This window comes from Marmota flaviventris, chromosome 14, assembly GCF_047511675.1.
Source record: "Marmota flaviventris isolate mMarFla1 chromosome 14, mMarFla1.hap1, whole genome shotgun sequence".
Lineage (NCBI taxonomy): Eukaryota > Metazoa > Chordata > Mammalia > Rodentia > Sciuridae > Marmota > Marmota flaviventris.
In genome coordinates, this window is record NC_092511.1 from 33,887,157 (window position 1) to 33,904,199 (window position 17,043).

Here is a 17,043-nt window from a genome sequence, read left to right on the forward strand (position 1 = left end):
GAGAATTTTTTAATATTTAATTTTTCACTTTTCGGTGGACACAACATCTTTATTTTATTTTATGTGGTGCTGAGGATTGAACCCAGCGCCCCGCGCATTCCAGGCAAGCGCGTTACCACTTTAGCCACATCCCCAGCCCCAAGAAATTTCATTTTATAAAAGAAGTTATAGATGTGTGTATTTTTTTCTATGTGCTTACTTTTCCCCATTAGTTGTATTAATCTTTTTCTAGTTATGTAAGGAAGCTTTATGTGTGTCACACTGCCTCCTGAGTAATATGATTTACTATCATTTATTTCAGTTTAAAAATAGATTTATTAATTTTCATTGCTTAAGAGAACAGAAACGTATAAAGAAGAAATTCATCACCTGAAATCCCATACCTTTAATGAAAGCAATGATTTCTTTTGCTCTGAACATGGCTTTACTCTAGAATGGATTGTTCCGGTTCCGTTAAAATGTGCAACATGTACTCTGCATCCTTGCATGAGTAAGGTGTCCTGCTAAGCACAGGGCTTTGCTTTGAGAGCTTTCAGTCTTGCCAACTTTCTTCTTACCCTTCCTCTTTTCTTGAAAAAGTGAATGGAACAGAATTTTATTTTTATTTTTTCAGTTATAGAAGTAAATGATGCTCATGGGGAAAATTGCAACAAAGCAAAAAGTAAATGAGATTTTCGAAGCATCATAATGGTGGCTAAATTGGAGGAAAAAACTAAAAGTACATCAGCAAGCAGTAGATGAATGAATTGAGGTATACTCATAGAATGGAATACTACTTTACAACAATTAAAATGAATGAATTAGAGCTCTACATAGTAGCTAAGAGATAAATCTCAAAAGTAATGTCTAATGAAGGTATATGCAGTATGATCATTTATTAATACATGCATACAGTGTGGTCATTTATTAAAAGTTATAGAATGTGCAAAACAGTGCTTTAGTTCATTAATGGGATGTATATTATATATAGATGGGCATAAATATACATATTTGGTTTGGGAGTATATTGAGAGTGCTCTAATCAGGCTTATAATATTTATTTCCTTAAAACATGAATCAGACATTGCAAAATATTAGAATTAGTTAGATCTAGACAGTGGGGGCAAAGGTCTTCATTATTCTATTCTCTTGATTTTCTGTGTTTGTGTTTTCATCATACAAAGGAGAAAATAGGCTTAGCAGGCTTAGCCAGAGTTGTTCTTAGAGGTATTGGTTGTAGAAGTGCACACTATACTACTGGCTGGCATTCAGATCCACTGCCCACAAGCCTGGCCACTGAATGATTAGATTAAAACACTTGTATATTGTTGGGGAGGAGCCAGTGTGTGGAGTAGAGAAAACTGAAGTTCAAAGAATAGAAATGATATCAATAGTGGAACCCCTGATCTAGAGGCTCCAGAAAGTTGTCTAAATTGTTTAGGAGACATTGCAGGTGACAAATTTGACTTGCATTATTGTCCCCACACCCCTTTTTCTGATCCCCAAAGGCTGTATGTTCTTTTCCCTTGAATCAGAATGAGGGTTGCTAAGGAGTTTACAAAATTTCTTTAATATTTGTTCTATAATACCTAATGTTGGTGATTGATAAAGTAGAGGTGGGGTAAGGAAATCAAAAGAATGCTCTATAACAAGGAAAATAAATTCATATAGCTCCACCTGTCAATGTGGACAATTGTACAAACAGCATTTTAAGCAAAAGAAGCCAGACATTTACATAAATGTATCCGTACTGGGTGATTCTGTGTGAGCAAAGCTCACCACAGGGTGAGCTACGTACCCAGCCTTTTTTATTTGACAGGGTCTCCCTAAGTTGCTTAGGATGGTCTTGAACTTGTGATCCTCCTACTTCAGGCTCCCATTACCTTCTATTTCTTGACCTGGATACTGGTGAACTGTGTATGTTCGCTTTGTGATAACTAAATAGTTGTATATTGTGGTAGTTTTTCACATATGTTCTATTTTAATTGTTTTTTTTTTTTAAGGCCTCCTCAGTTACCATGTTTAAACTACAAGCAAGAAGTAGTGAATATCGTCTTCTTTAAAAAAAAAAACATTTTTGGTTATATGTGGACACGATATTTTATTTATTTTTATGTGGTGCTGAGGATCAAACCCAGTGCCTCACACGTGCAAAGCAAGCGCTCTACTGCTGTGCTACAACCCCCGCCCCGAATATCCTGTTCTTTTCGTGCTGCACCTTTTGAGATTAAGGTTCCTCACCTATAGGAAGGCCTTTTCATCAGTGAATACCAGTGTGGTGGAAATTTGTTTTTCTTAATGGGATTCAGTAGAAATCTATTATATATACAAGAAATGCTTTAGTTAATTATAGCTAAAGGAAAAAAATGTTACTGGGATTTCACAATTTGGGCAAAAAAAGTGGTCAGAACTCTGCAGGTAATTACATTTCTTGAACAAATATGAACACAAAATGGTTTACTCCATGTTATTTTCTAATAGTTCTTCTCTTTCCTTCTTCATGCCCATATTGGCTCTGCTCTTCTCATTTCTTTTCTTTTCCCTCTCCCTTACTTTTTTTTTTTTTTTTTTTGTGTGTGTGTGTGTGCTGGGATTGAACCCAGGGACATTTTACCACTGAGCTACCCCCCCAGTCCTTTTTAATTTTTTATTTTGACAACAAGATCTTGCTTAGTTGCTGAGGCTGGCCTTGAGCTTGCAGTTCTTCTGCCTCAGATTACTGAGTTGCTGGGATTATAGGCAGGTGCCACTAAGCCCAGCAATTTTTTCTTGATTTTAGAATTTTTTAAATGTTGGAATATTTGCAAATATATAATGAAGTGTCTTGTGTGTGGGTTCCAAGTCCAAACACAAAATTTATTTATATTTCAGATACACCTTATATATGTTGGTGAAGGTAATTTTATGCAATATTTTAAATAATTTTGTGCATGGAACAAAGTGTCGTGGCATAGGATTTTCCACTTGGATTATGTTAGCTCTCAAAGTTTTGGGTTTTGGAACATTTTTGGAACATTCAACCTGTATTAAATCATTTTTTTTTTCTTCTTTTTGTGTTCCTGGGGATTTAACCCAGTGCCTTGTTGCATGCAACTGAGCTGTATCCCCAGCCCCCTGTATTAAATTTTACAAAAGAAAATTCTCAGTGGCATGCTCCAGTATTCCCAGTTACTTGGGAGGCTGAGGTAGGAGGATCACTTGAGCCCAGGAGTTCAAGACCAGAAAAACAAACAACAATAACAACAAAAGAGAAACAAATGAAACCATTTCCTGGGATAATTGATTCTTAAACATGCAACAATGTGTTTTGCCTTTCTTTTAGAATTTTTCATTCATCATGCAGTGTGGTTTTATCTGTCTGTCTATCTATCTATCTATCTATCTATCTATCTATCTATCTGTCTATCTATCTATTATTTGCCCAATTTACTTCACCTAGGAGAGGCTTCCTTTCTCCTGACTTAAGAGGAGAATTGCTAATAGGTACTAAATAGTTATAAGTACAAAAATTCTATATTTACAGTGAACCATGACACATTGTGTTTTTTAAAATATAAAAAATAATAAAGGCTTTACTCTTTCCTGTTTGTGATTGGTTTATTCAGGGCTGTTGGGACATTTGCTAGAGCCCTGGACTGTAGCAGTTCTGTGAGGCAGCCTAGCTTGCACATGAGCGCCGCTGCAGCTTCCCGAGACATCACGTTGGTAAGATGCACTTTGAAATTTTGGGGTTATCCTTTTGTTACCTTTTTTTTTTCTTTTTTAATATGGTGCTGAGGAATTAACCCAGGGCCTTGTGCATGTGAGGCAAGTACTCTACCAACTGAGCTGTATCCCCAGCCTTTGTTATATGTTTGATTATGAAAACGTTACAGACTTGAGTGCTTTCTGGTTCTTAGCAGTTCCTACTACTTGGTTGACTTGGGCTGGGCTGGGCTGGGTTACTACCTGGGTTATCTCTCTTTTTTTTTGGTGAACTGAAACAAATAAGGAAGACTAATCTACAGAGTTGGTAGGAAATGATAAAAAAAAATATTTTGGTGAACATAATTCACCATTCTGACATAACTGTTTTACTGTTGTACTTGTTTTCTGTGTTCCATCTGTATACTTATATAGTTGTAGATCACACATGATTTTTTTTACTATTTATTTTTTAGTTGTAGCTGGACAAAATACCTTTATTTTATTTATTTATTTTTATATGGTGCTGAGGATCGAACCAGAGCCTCCCATGTGCTAGGCGAGCACAACCCCTGTCTGATCACACATAATTTTTTATATACAAGTGAATGAATCTGTTATTATAGGACTTATTCTCTTGTCATGCACCATCAACGTTTAAAGTATCAATATTTAAAATTTTTGTTTCTGTTTTATTTTATTCCACTGTGGTTTTGTCTTCTGAGTCTGTTTACTGTTTCCACTTGGGGATCAATTGAAACTTCCCTTATTCAGCTGACTTGTACAATTAATGCCATTGATGGATGAGCATTGGGCCTGGCACTTGTTTCTTTTTCTTCACCTTCTAAGCCCTGGAGGTTTTCCATCAGTTGAAGTTATTTACCATATTTGATCTTATAACATTTTATGAGAGTCCTAGTAGTTTCTCCTTGTATAGTTAAGATTACGGTTCGGTGAGATTAAGCTAGTTGAATAGTGTTCATTGTGTATGACAAAAGTTTCAGTTTTGTGATGGAATGGAATACAATGATAGATGTATTCATCATCATCATCTTGGTTCTGGGGATTGAACCCAGGAACACTTTACCACTGAGCTACATCCCCAGCCCTTCTAAGTTTTTAAATACAAAATAGGTCTGGGCATGTGGCTCAGTGCTTGAGTGCCCCTGAGTTCAATCCCCATACCAAAAAAAGAAAAGTAAACAAGACCTCGCTAAATTGCTGAAGCTGGTCTTGAATCTGTGATCCTCCTGCCTCAGCTTTCTGAGTCGCTGGCATTACAGGCGTGCATCATTGCACCTGATGGTTTTATTACTACCTGATCGTATACCAGTTTGAGATACTTTCCACACAATATTATTGTGATAATGAAAAACTCAACTGGAGTACCTATCAAATTTATTCCTTATATTTTCTGTGTATTTTTGTACAATTAGAGATTATAATGTAATCATTAGCAGTCAATAATGATCATGGAACCATTTTTTAAAAATTCTTTTGCAAAGACTAAAATGTTGCTTATAGGTGAAAGTTTTCTCTATTCGTATATTACTATTTTATGTACAAGTTTCAAAATGGGTTTGTGTTTTGGTTTTCTAGGATTTAGAGATTATTTTGTTATAGACTTAAGAGGGCAAATGTCATGTCTATGTGAACCTTCAAGGAGCAGGTACTTTTATGAACCAGGACTGTACTACATGGAATCTACTCACCACCTATGTTTTTTCCCTATTCAGAATTATTTTCCCCAGTTTTAAAATTAATGTATGCTTATTATGAAAAATTGAGAAATAGTACAGCAGCAGCTACAAAAAGCTTTGTTCTCATTACCAGGGTGGAACACTCTTACCATTTTATTATGCTTCCTCTCAGCCTCTTTTTCTTCATTATAAATAATAATAATAGCAAATTACAGTACAGAGGATACTGTAATAAAACTCCACGTAATGCCACTTCAAGCAAATGTTAATATTTTAGTTCTTCTGATTAATTTTTTTAATGATGTAGGTAATGTTGAATCCCTCAGTCTCTTTTTGAATCCTAATTGTCTTTCTCCATCTGTACTTCCTACCTTTGTCACCCCTGCCTCCTGTCATTAAGTAGCTTCTGTAACAAATCTATGTATACAGTCTGTGTTTTTTGTAGTTCTGTGTATTTCTATCTCCAAAGACATTGTTTTTAAATTTACTGTTTAACATTCTGTCCTTTGCCTCTTTCTGAGATCTAGCCATGTTAATACACATATACCTAGCTCATTCATTTTAGCTGCTTTGTAAATTTGTATTTTTAATATAATACTGTACCACATTATTATTTTTATTTAACTAGTTTTTGCAACACATGGGATTGAACCTAGGGGTGCTCTACCACTGAGCTGTGTCCCCAGCCATCTTATTTTTTAGTTTGGGACAGGGTCTAACTAAGTTACTGAGCCTGACCTCAAACTTGCCTCTTGACTCAGCCTCCTGCCTCAGCCTCCTGAGTTGCTGGGATTAAACACATGTACCACCATGCCTGGCATATTTTTATTTTTAAGGGACAGGCTTAGGCTGGCCCTGAACTTCTGGGTTTAAATGATCCTCCTGTCTCAGTCTCCGGAGTAGCTGGGAGTATAGTTATGCACTGTCATAGCTAGACCACATTAGTTATATATTCTGTTATTACTGAGCATCAGGAGTGCTTTATAAACATTTTTATTTTGCTCTTATTAATTTTTTTTTTGGGGGGGAGTTGAACACAGGGGTGCTTAACCACCAAACTGCATCCCCAGCCCTATTTTGTATTTTATTTAGAGACAGAGTCTCACTGAGTTGCTTAGCACCTCACAGTTGCTGAGGCTAGCATTGAATTTAGCTTCCTCCTGCCTCAGCCACCTGAGTTGCTGGGATTACAGGCATGTGCTACCGTGACCGGCTGCTATTATTCATAACGCTGTGTTGAAAATTCCAACATATCCCTGTGTGAGCATGTATAAAAAAAAGTACTCTAGGCTATAACTAAATGGAATGCTGATTCTATTCACTGAACTACAACCCCACATCTTTTTAAATTTTATTTTTGAGACAGGCTGTCATGAAGTTGCTGAGGCTGGCCTTAAACTTGTGATTCTCCTGCCTCATTTTCCCAAGTAGCTGGGATTAAAGGCATGAACCACCACACCCAAATACCTCCAACCCCCTCCAAATTCTCAACTGTGAAAATATTTTTCTCTGAATGCTGGAGAAAGCCTCCCATGTACCAACAATTTCTTTGTCAACTGCCATTTTCCTATTTTCTGTTTACAGACGAGCTAATTCTAGTTTTAAAAACATTCATTTATTGTAGTAAAAATTGCACTAGTTAGTTCTGTAACTCTCGAAAGGAGATAACCTCCTGAAATTTCCAATTACTGATAAGTGTTACTTAATTAACAGCAATGGACAGGAGAGAAGTAACAGTAACCACCATAGGGTAGTGTTCATATAAAATTTGAGGACACGTAGCCACATTATATCATGGTAGAATTTTATCATTCAGCAAATCATCTTGAGTTACTTGTGGGAATTACTAAGTGATCTGCAGTCTCTCTTTTTTTCTTTTTCTGTGCTGGGAGTCAAACCTAGTGCCTTATATATGCTAAATGTGTGCTCTGTCAGTGAGGCGTACCCCAGCCCTGTGCTCTGCATTCTTTATCCATTTCCTTATATGATTATCAGCACTTGATGTTCTCAGATTTTTAATGTTTACTAACCTGATGCTTCCTCGTTTTTATTTTATTCTCTTGATTATTTAATGGGATTAAGCATATTGGCTCTTTTAGGTTTTTCTTCTTTGTGTTTTAGATTCATAGCCTTTGTCCATTGTTTACTTAAAATTTTCTTTTTAAAATTATTCTTTTTGTTGTCATTTTTTTTTTAAACCTTAAACAGCAGAAATCTATGGACTCAGGATTCTGGAGGCCAAAAGTCTAAATTCAGGGCAGCATTAGGGCCATGCTCACTCTGAAGCCTATAGGGAATAACCTTTCTTGCCTCCCCTGGCTTCTGATAGGTCACTGGCAGCCTTCATCTGTAACTGCATAATCCTGTCCCTGCTTCAGTGGTTACATGGTGTTGGTCCTGTGTCCTGTTAAGGTTCTGAATACACTTAGGTCTGCATCTGGTCTTCTTTTTTTTGTTTTTGTAATGTGTGTGTGTGTTTTTTCTTTTAGTTGTAGATCAACACAGTATCTTTATTTATTATTTATTTTATGTGGTGCTGAGGATCGAACCCAGTGCCTCACGCATTCGAGGCGAGCGCTCTACCACTGAACCACAACCCCAGCCCCTGGACTTCTTGTCTTTTGTTTTATTGATGTGTTTGCTGGTGACCATACTATAGTTATGTTTCGATAACCGATAAAACAAGAATAGTGTGGAATTTGTTTTTTACACATAGTTGAATTCATCTAAAACCATGGAATTTTGTGTTCCCCCTATCCCTAGCCTCCCATGTTTCTGCTAGCCACATAACATAAATGGTTCTTTTTTTTTTTTTTTTTTAAGTGGGGGGCATGGGATGAGGTTGGGAATTGAATTGAGGGTCTTATATATTCTAAGCATGCACTCTGCCATTGAGCTATGGCCTCAGCTATCAGACACTTTTTGTTATTTTAAAACAACTGAGAATTTTTTATCTAATGTTGCCTTGTATAGATTCCCTGTTATATATGTAACCAGTCTCTTGTAGTTTAACACTATTGTTATAATATAATGCTTCTCAGATTAAAACTGGGCATGCGGCCCCTGCTACAGTATGGCACATTTCTTCTACCCAGTTTGAGGAGCAAGAATGAACAAACCTGTTCTTGAGATTCTCCAGGGCTCTTGTGGCAGCTGACCTTTGGGAGGATTTGCCCTGAGGGGGCCTGTGTGAGGGCTCTTTGGTGTGCAGCTGCAGTGACTCTCTGCTTCCCACTGCTGGCGAATGTGTAGGATGGCAAATGGATTTCTTTGGTAATGGGCTGAATTTTCAAGACTCAGTATTTGTTTCTGCCAATGAAGACTGTACACACACACACACACACACACACACACTTAATTTCTTTGAACTGTGGTCTTGCTATGTTGTCCAGGTTGGTATTGAACTCCTAGAGTCAAGCAGTCATCCTCCTTCAGCCTCTCTAGTAGCTGGGACTACAGGTATGTGGCACTGCATCTGGTTGAAGGCTATTCTTCAGTGATTTGAAGAGGATACTGTGGATTTGCCTTAGTTATAGTTTGAGTGTCATTTTGTGTGTTTTTTGTTATACTTGTCTAGTGTGTTCCTTCCTATTCTCCAGTGTTTTCATCTTTTCTGTCTTTGGTATTTAGTAATTTAGAGGTAACTTTGTATAACATACATTATCTTAAATAATAATAATTGCTATTATTATTTTAAGCAGAAGTAAGCTGAGAGGTTCAGAAAATTTTGTCTTTTTTTTTTTTGAGGGGGGACAACTGGGGATTTGTCTATGCGAAGCAAGCCTTTGCCACTGAGCTACATCCCTGCTGCAAAGGGGCAGAGGCCATGAGAATTGTGTTATGTCCTTTTTGTTGTGTTAATATCACAGTGTGCTTACACAAACTGAGGTATCATTAGGCAACATAATCTATGGGACCACTCTTCTGTATGCAGACTTTGTTGATCAAAACTGAATTGAGTTTATACAGGTATAGCCTGTGTGCCCAGTTAGGTGGTTTTTGGCTAGAAAAGGTCTGGAGCCTTGTGTCTTGAAGAACAAATATCCTGAATATCATCAGTGAGCTGCTTTCAGAGAATAGCCTCCGTACTGGAGAAGTACAGGGACTGGCATTTCTCTTTTGCCTGGAATCTGAGGGTGAAATCATTTTTGGGATAGAATCAAAGAAAAAGAGGTTTGGGGGTTGTTTGGAACCTTAGAAATATAGGATAGAGTATTTTACAGATGAGGAGTCCAAGGCACAAGACAGGCAAAAAAAATTTTTTTAAAAGATGGACATAACATCTTTATTTGTTTTATTTATTTTTTATGTGGTGCTGAGGATCAAACCCAGTACCTCACAAGTACAAGGCAAGCGCTCTACCGCTGAGCTATAACCCCAGCCCCAAGACTGGCAAAATTTTTAAGAACTCACTTAGGGGGTACCGGGGATTGAAACTCATGGGCACTCAACCACTGAGGCACATCCCCAGCCCTATTTTGTGTTTTATTTAGAGACAAGGTCTCATTGAGTTGCTTAGTGCCTTACTGTTGCTGCGGCTGGCTTTGAATTCGTGATCCTTCTTCATCAGCCACCCGAACTGCTGGGATTACAAGCATGTACCACTGTGCCCTGCAAAAACTCACTTTTAATTAGTATCAGAAGTTAGAACTATAAACCTAGCTTTCCTAATGACAGGCCCGTACTGAGAAAGGTCAGGCTTTGTTGATTTGGTAGGGTGCAAATCACATCCTGGAACATCTCTAATTCTTATATTGTATCTGATCTTTTAAAAATATAATTGATTTTGCTGTTTTATTTATCATAAATACAATGAGAAGTCATTAAAAAGATATAAGGTAGGTAACCTTATATCTTTTTAATGACTTCTCATTGTATTTATGATAAAAATTCAGATTGTTATTATAGTCAAGTAGGTCTAGAGGGTTTTGCCTGGTCTCTCCAGCCTCTCTGCTCCCACACTGTGTCCTCTGAACTTAGCTGAGCCTTCTTACTCCTTCATGGTCTATATCCTGCCATAGGACCTTTGCATGTTCAGTTTCTTTGCCTGTTGTTCTCATAGCCCCATCTAGTCAACTCTTATTATTACTTTTTTTTTTGTAAATTGTGACTGTCCATCAATCTAGGGCAGGTCACTTTGTGATATGCTCACATAGAGAACTAATAAGAGCTCTGAACTCATATGAAATTCAAAACACTTTGAAAGTTCAAATCATTTTAGATACTTGGTCTGAATCACCAGAGCTTTATATACATAGACTGAAGACTATGGATTGTAAAAAAAATTTAAGCAAAGGATGCACTTTCAAAAAAAATTGTGGTAAACTATCTTTTTAACCATTTTTAGTATAGTTTCTTGGCATTAAGTAGATTCACATTGTTGTGTAGTCACCACCAACATGCATCTCTAAACTTCATCTTCCCAAGCTGGAACATGTACCCATTAAACTTCAACTCTGCGCTCCCCTTCCCCAGTCCCACATTGGCACCTAGCCCTGGCAATTGTCATTCTACTTCCCAATGAATACAACTACTCTTGTACCTCATGTAAATGGAACCATGTAATATTTGTCCTTTAGTCACTGGATTCTTTTACTTACTGTGTCTTCAGGTCTCTTCTGTGTTGTACATATGTTAGAATTTCCTTCTTGCCTTTTTAATGCTAACTAATGATCCATTGTATGTATTTGCCATATTCTGTTCATCCATCAGGGGACACTTGAGTTGCCTCTTTGGCTGTTGTTTATAATGCTACTATGGACAATGATATGCAAATGGGTACAATTTTTATTCCATGGTTTTCTCCCCTTGGATCTATAGCTTAGGATTCATGTAGCTATATGCAAGTTATGCAACCTACCTATGTCTGAGTTTCCTCATCTATAATGGTAATAATACTAAAACTCACTTATTTTGCTTTAGGAGGGTTAAGGATGGGCAAGAAGAGGGTACACAGATATGCTTTATACATTGCTGATATACATGTATCAGGATTTAATGGAACTGCAGTGATTTCCCAGAGTAGGGGCTGTGTGTACATAGCTTGGGGCTGTTTTCCCTGGGCTGCTGTGTTTTCTCACAGGCAGAGAACTCTCTACCATTGGCTGCTTACTGGAAACAGGTTGATTTATTCAGCAGTTTTTGCATCTTCATTTAATGTAATGTTCACAAGCATTGGTTTCTCTTGGCTCTTGAGGCCCCACTCTGGGAGAGAAAGCAGGCAGTACCCCAGAGTCCCCAGCAAGACCTCTAGCATCAGCTTTCCAGCCTCTGCACAAGTCTGCCTCTGAGCTCCCATGTGGTATCAGCTTGGGGATCAAATTGCTTAATACTCATGAAGCATTTAGAGTAACATCTGGTGCAGTGTCAGTAAATATTAGTTGCTATTGTTGAGAAGACACTGATGACAATGAAATACTTGTCCTTTTTCCACTTCATGTGTGCTGAGTCTCTCTCACTTTGATTTTACAGCTTTATTGATTGTCTGAAAGCAATTTTTTCTTGGGGTGGGGGGCAGTACCAGAGATTGAACTCCAGGGTACTCGACTACTGAGCCACATCCCCAGCCCTATTTTGTATTTTGTTTAGAGACAGGGTCTCACTGAGTTGTTTGCGCTCATTTTTGCTGAAGCTGGCTTTGAAATCGCAATCCTCTTGCCTCAGCTTCCCTGCCTGAGCCGTTGGGATTACAGGCATGCGCCACCGTGCCAGGCCCTGAAAGTAGTTTTATCATACCATACTGACTGTTATTATCAGAGATTCTCAAGTTTGAACATAGTCATTAGGTTATAATTAACCATGCTTTTTAATGTAATTGTTACAAAGAAGTCTCTGTGAGATTTAAAGTGATTGAACAAAGGATGTTTTCTTTACAAAGGTAATATTTCTCTCAAAGCAAGTCATACTTTTTATAATACATTTTTTCCATACAGAATAACTTATTAAAAACAAAGTATTTTCCTAAGGGAGCAGTGACTTAACAAGAATTTTATTCTTTAGATATCAGTGCTTTGTAGAGATGCTATTAATCTTGTACTTCGTTCCCTTTATTTGTAATCCTGTTCAAAGCACACATTTCATTTAGGTCCTTGGCGTACTGGGAATTTGAGGATAGTTGAAAAGCCACAGCAGAATATATAAATCTCTTGATTAACATTTTAAATATCAACTTAAATTAGAAATCTAGCCTTAAATGAACATAAAATAGGTAAAACGAGAATTCCTATAACTTTAAAAAACTTCTTTTAATTTATGATGATTACTATTCATGTTTCCAAACTACAAAATTAGAATTAGTATTCATGGATGACTACTTCAGTAAGAAATGTGAAACATGAAATTATTCGTGCTGATAGATACATCTTAAAGGCAATAATATTCTGAATTAGGTGCGCTTCTTTTTCTCTGGTTACCCCTCACAGGTGAGCATGGAAGCCCTGCAGTCTGCCCTAAGATAATTGTTTCTGTATGTTGTGGTCATTTGTCCATCTTTTTCCTAAATTTAAGTGTAAACAAATATCTTTTGGAGTGTTAATGCTGGCTTTTACTTTGTTTTTCTCCCATGAATGAAACCTCAGAAAGTCACTGTAGATTTGAGTTGGGGAAAATATAATGAAAATTGCTCTACCAACTGTGTCTAAGGTTATTGGTTAAAAAAAAAAAAAATTGGATTTATAAATGTGAGTTAATGACAGCTTGTGATTTTAATTTCTTAAAAATTTACCTTTGTATTCTGAAGTAATACAAAAATAACCTTTGTATTCTGAAGTAATACAAAAATAACACAAAGATTTGCTGGTTCCCTTTAGCTAGATTCCCCAGTTGTTAGTTTTTACCACATTTGCCTTGTTATCCTTTCCTTCTATTGTCCAGAGACAAAAAAGTCAAAATTATAATGAGTATAAAGCTATGGCTGGCTTTTATTTACACTACTAGAATCAGACAGCACCTTCTATAAAATAGAATGAGTGATCCAGTAAGCTGAGCAGAGGAGGGTTGCTTTACAGAAAAGGGGTGAAGAAAGAAAGCCAGAACGGGCTCTAAGAAGCAGATTGGTAGTCAGGTGCTCGCCTGTAATTCCAGTGGCTTGGGAGGCTGAGGCAGGAGGATCTCAAGTTCAAAGCCAGCCTCAGCTAAAGCGAGGTGCCAGGCGGCTCAGTGAGACCCTGTCTCTAAATAAAATACACAGTAGGACTGGGGATGTGGCTCAGTGGTTGAGTGTCCCTGAGTTCAATCCCGAGTACCAAAGAAAAGAAAAAAAGAAAAAGAAGCAGCAGCAGCAGCAGCAGATTGGTCATTTTATTTCAAAGTCATGCTCTTTATAGGAGTGAAAAAGAGGGGACTGCCTTAATGTACTGGCTCAGGTAAATGGGTTTCTTCTGATTGGTTGCTGTGAACTTTTAATTTATTTTGATTAAGAGGCACTTAGCAGAAGTGACTCCATTCTGGTTTGGTCTGATTTTGGCAAGAGTCTAAACCTCTCATAAACTTTAACACTATATTATTATTATTTTTTTTTTTCTGAGTAGTTTTACAGCAAATTTCAGAATGAATGTTCCTTTACTAGTAAATATTTGAGGGAATATTTCCTATAATTGAGAATATTTTTATTAACATAATATAGTTGTCACAGAAGAAATTATCATTGTTATAATAGTATTATCTAATTTTGAGGCTTTATTCAGGTTTGGTAGTTATCCCAATAATATCCTTTAGAGCAAATGAAAAAGAAATTTTTTTCTATCTCCTTGCAGATAACTTAGGATGTTTACTTGTCATCTCTGTTGTCTCCAGTCTTTTTTTTTTTAATAGTTTAAAAAAAATTGTTCTAATTAGTTATACATGATAGCAGAATGCATTTTGATTCATTGTACACAAAAGGTGCACAACTTTTCATTTCTCTAGTTGTACACAATGTAGAGTTGCACCAAGTGTGCAGTCATACATGTACCTAAGGTAAAGACATTCATCTCATTCCTCCTCCTTTCCTTCTCCCTTAGCCTCCAGTTTTGAAGAGTTCCTCGGTCTTTTGTGACCATGGCATTTTATGCATGTCATTTCCCATTTCTTTCTTTCTTTTTTTTTTTTTTTTGATAGCTTTGCCAGAGGTTTCTTTTTTCATTAGTTGTTTAAAAGAATGAGATTTTAGTTTTCTTTATTGTGTGTTTCCTATTTAACTTATTTTTGCTCTTTATTGTTTCTTTTCATCTGCTTTTAGGTATACTACAGAGCTCTTTTCCAATTTTTTTTGGTAGTTGTAGATGGACAGAATGCCTTTATTTTATTTGTTTATTTTTATGTGGTGCTAAGGATTGAACCCAGTGCCTTACATATGCTTCGCAAGTGCTCTGCCACTGAGCTACAGCCCCAGCACTTTAATTTCTTATGACAGTTTTTAAGCCAATTAATTTTCATTTGCCTTCTTTTCCATTATAAACATTTAAGATTGTAGATATTCCTTTAACTCATGTATTTTGAACTGTGAGTTAATTTTCAAGGAAATGAGGTCATAAAGTTTTGTGGGGGTTGAGCTGGGGATCGAGCCCAGGGCCTCACGCTTGATGCTCAGTCACTGATCTGTACCCCAACTTGGGATCAAAAGATTATGCTGTTTGCCTTGGGAGTGGTTTGTGGTCCCAATCCTTCTAATGTATTGCAGTTTCTTTTAGGATGTGCAATATGATTCTCACACTATTTTGCTCCTTTTGAAGCAAAAATTGAAAGGGAATGCATGCTTTTTATATATAATTTTTGTGCCTTGATCATAATGTGAGATTTACTCATAAGAGTTTCTATTCACCTTCTGCTTGAAAAATCTTTATGTTCAGTAATTTTTAGATAGACATGATATGGGAGTTTTTTGTTTTTTTGCTGTGCAGAGACTGACACCTGGGCCTCATCATGCTAGGCAAGTGCTTCACCACTGAGCTATATCCCCCCATTCCCTTGGTACAATGTTTTGAATGTTGTAATTTGTACTAGAGTTATAGCTTTATTTTTATTTTTTTGTTTTTGAGACAGAGTCTCACTTTGTTGCCTAGCCTGGCCTCAAACTCCAGAGCTCAGTCTCCTGCCTCAGCCTCCTGAGTGGCTGCAACTGTAGGTGGTGGTACTATATCCAGCTTGTGCTGGAGTTATCAATTTAAAGTTTCACTAAAATTGTTCCTGAGCAAATCAATAATTAGTATTGAATACACATACACACGCCCCCCACACACACATACACATATCAGCTATTAGTTTAATAATGCTACATATAACAGGTTGGTTTCCCTGGGGAACAGAGTCTAATGATGATCTTCATTCAAAAAAATTATTAGCAAGTTCTTTTGGGATCAACACCTGTGGAAGAGAAAGGATGGAGCAGGATTGTATAGTGGGGGAAGATGGTTCGATGTTGTCTGAATGACAGACTCAGCTGGACTGAGACTCATGGGGTGTGCCGGGAGTTGTCTCTCCTCAGAGCCCTTCAACCCCTGCATCATTTAAGTCCAGACTCTTCCATGAAGTAACCTTGGGCAGTGATGAATCAACCTGAAATTGAGACAGTTCCATAGGAGACCAAGCATTAATTTCATCCACACACATCAGCAGATTGTCTAGGATTCTGGTGAACAGAATGGGCTGATGTAGGTGCCAAGCTCCAAGTTGGGTCCATATCTGTCCCATGTATTTCTCATCCTGTGTGGACAAAAGCCAGTAGCACAAGAAGGCAAGGCCAAATGCACAAATCCATGTCAAAGCTCTGTTACATCATGTATCTTAACATCCTACTGGCTGAGCAAGTCACATGGCCAAGCCCATGGAGGGTGGAGTGGAAGAATAGTCTCTTATGGCGGTCCAGGGAGGGGGTGACTATTTGCTGAACAACAATCCAATTTACCATAGTGTGATTCTGCTTAATGAACAAAAGATGAGAATTGTGCTGCCAAATTTCCTTGTCAGTCTCTCTCCTAAAATACTTCTATTTGTCATCTCCATCTGTTATGAATGAGATGAAATGTGACAACACCTTCACTGCTTTTTGGCAGAGAGAACAGCTTGTGCTGGGTTATGATTTTTAAAATTTAGATTTGAATGGATCTTGCAATGTGTATATGTATCTCGATTGAAAAAAATGGTATCATTGCAGATTATCTGGAGGGAAGACTTTTAGGATTTTTCTAATGCTTAGTTTTAAAATTTTTTTATTATTTAAATTGAGGCAATTCTATAGGAGACCCATATACAATAGTATGTTTAGATGGTCCCACGTTTTGTTGCACAGCTTATAAATTTTTATATGTGATACATTAATGTATCTACCACCCAAATAAATCTACCAGTATGCCAAAGTTTTCCTTCATGCCCCTCCCCAATCAGTTGCCTGACTTTGCTCACCATCTATTACTCCTTATCTCAAATTTATCTGATTCTTCAAACTTATATTATCTTTGTGATGAACCTTAAGTCATTGGCTATATATTAGACTACATGTCCTTTCATCATCTCTTTCCTTCATTTAGCTTTGTTTCCTTTACTGGATGTCATCTCTTCTGTTGTAGATACTATATTCATGTTTTACATGAAGCTTTTAAGAGTAGAGTTAGGCTGTATAAAAGTCCATTCAAAAGAAAATTCTGTGTGTATTGAAAAGATGGGGTTGATAGGGACTTCTAGTGATAAATGTAATCATTAGTTT

At 37.1% G+C, this 17,043-nt stretch overlaps 1 protein-coding gene across 6 annotated transcripts in view; it reads left to right on the plus strand.

Moving 5' to 3' along the window:
• The window catches only part of Mta3 (metastasis associated 1 family member 3), a 165,408-nt gene that overhangs the window by 72,855 nt on the left and 75,510 nt on the right, over positions 1-17,043 (plus strand). For all 6 annotated transcript variants that reach the window (XM_071601527.1, XM_071601529.1, XM_071601528.1 and 3 more), the window contains exon 8: positions 3,585-3,684. In XM_071601527.1, the coding sequence (XP_071457628.1) occupies positions 3,585-3,684 (100 nt within the window). The remainder of the gene's footprint in view (positions 1-3,584; positions 3,685-17,043) is intronic.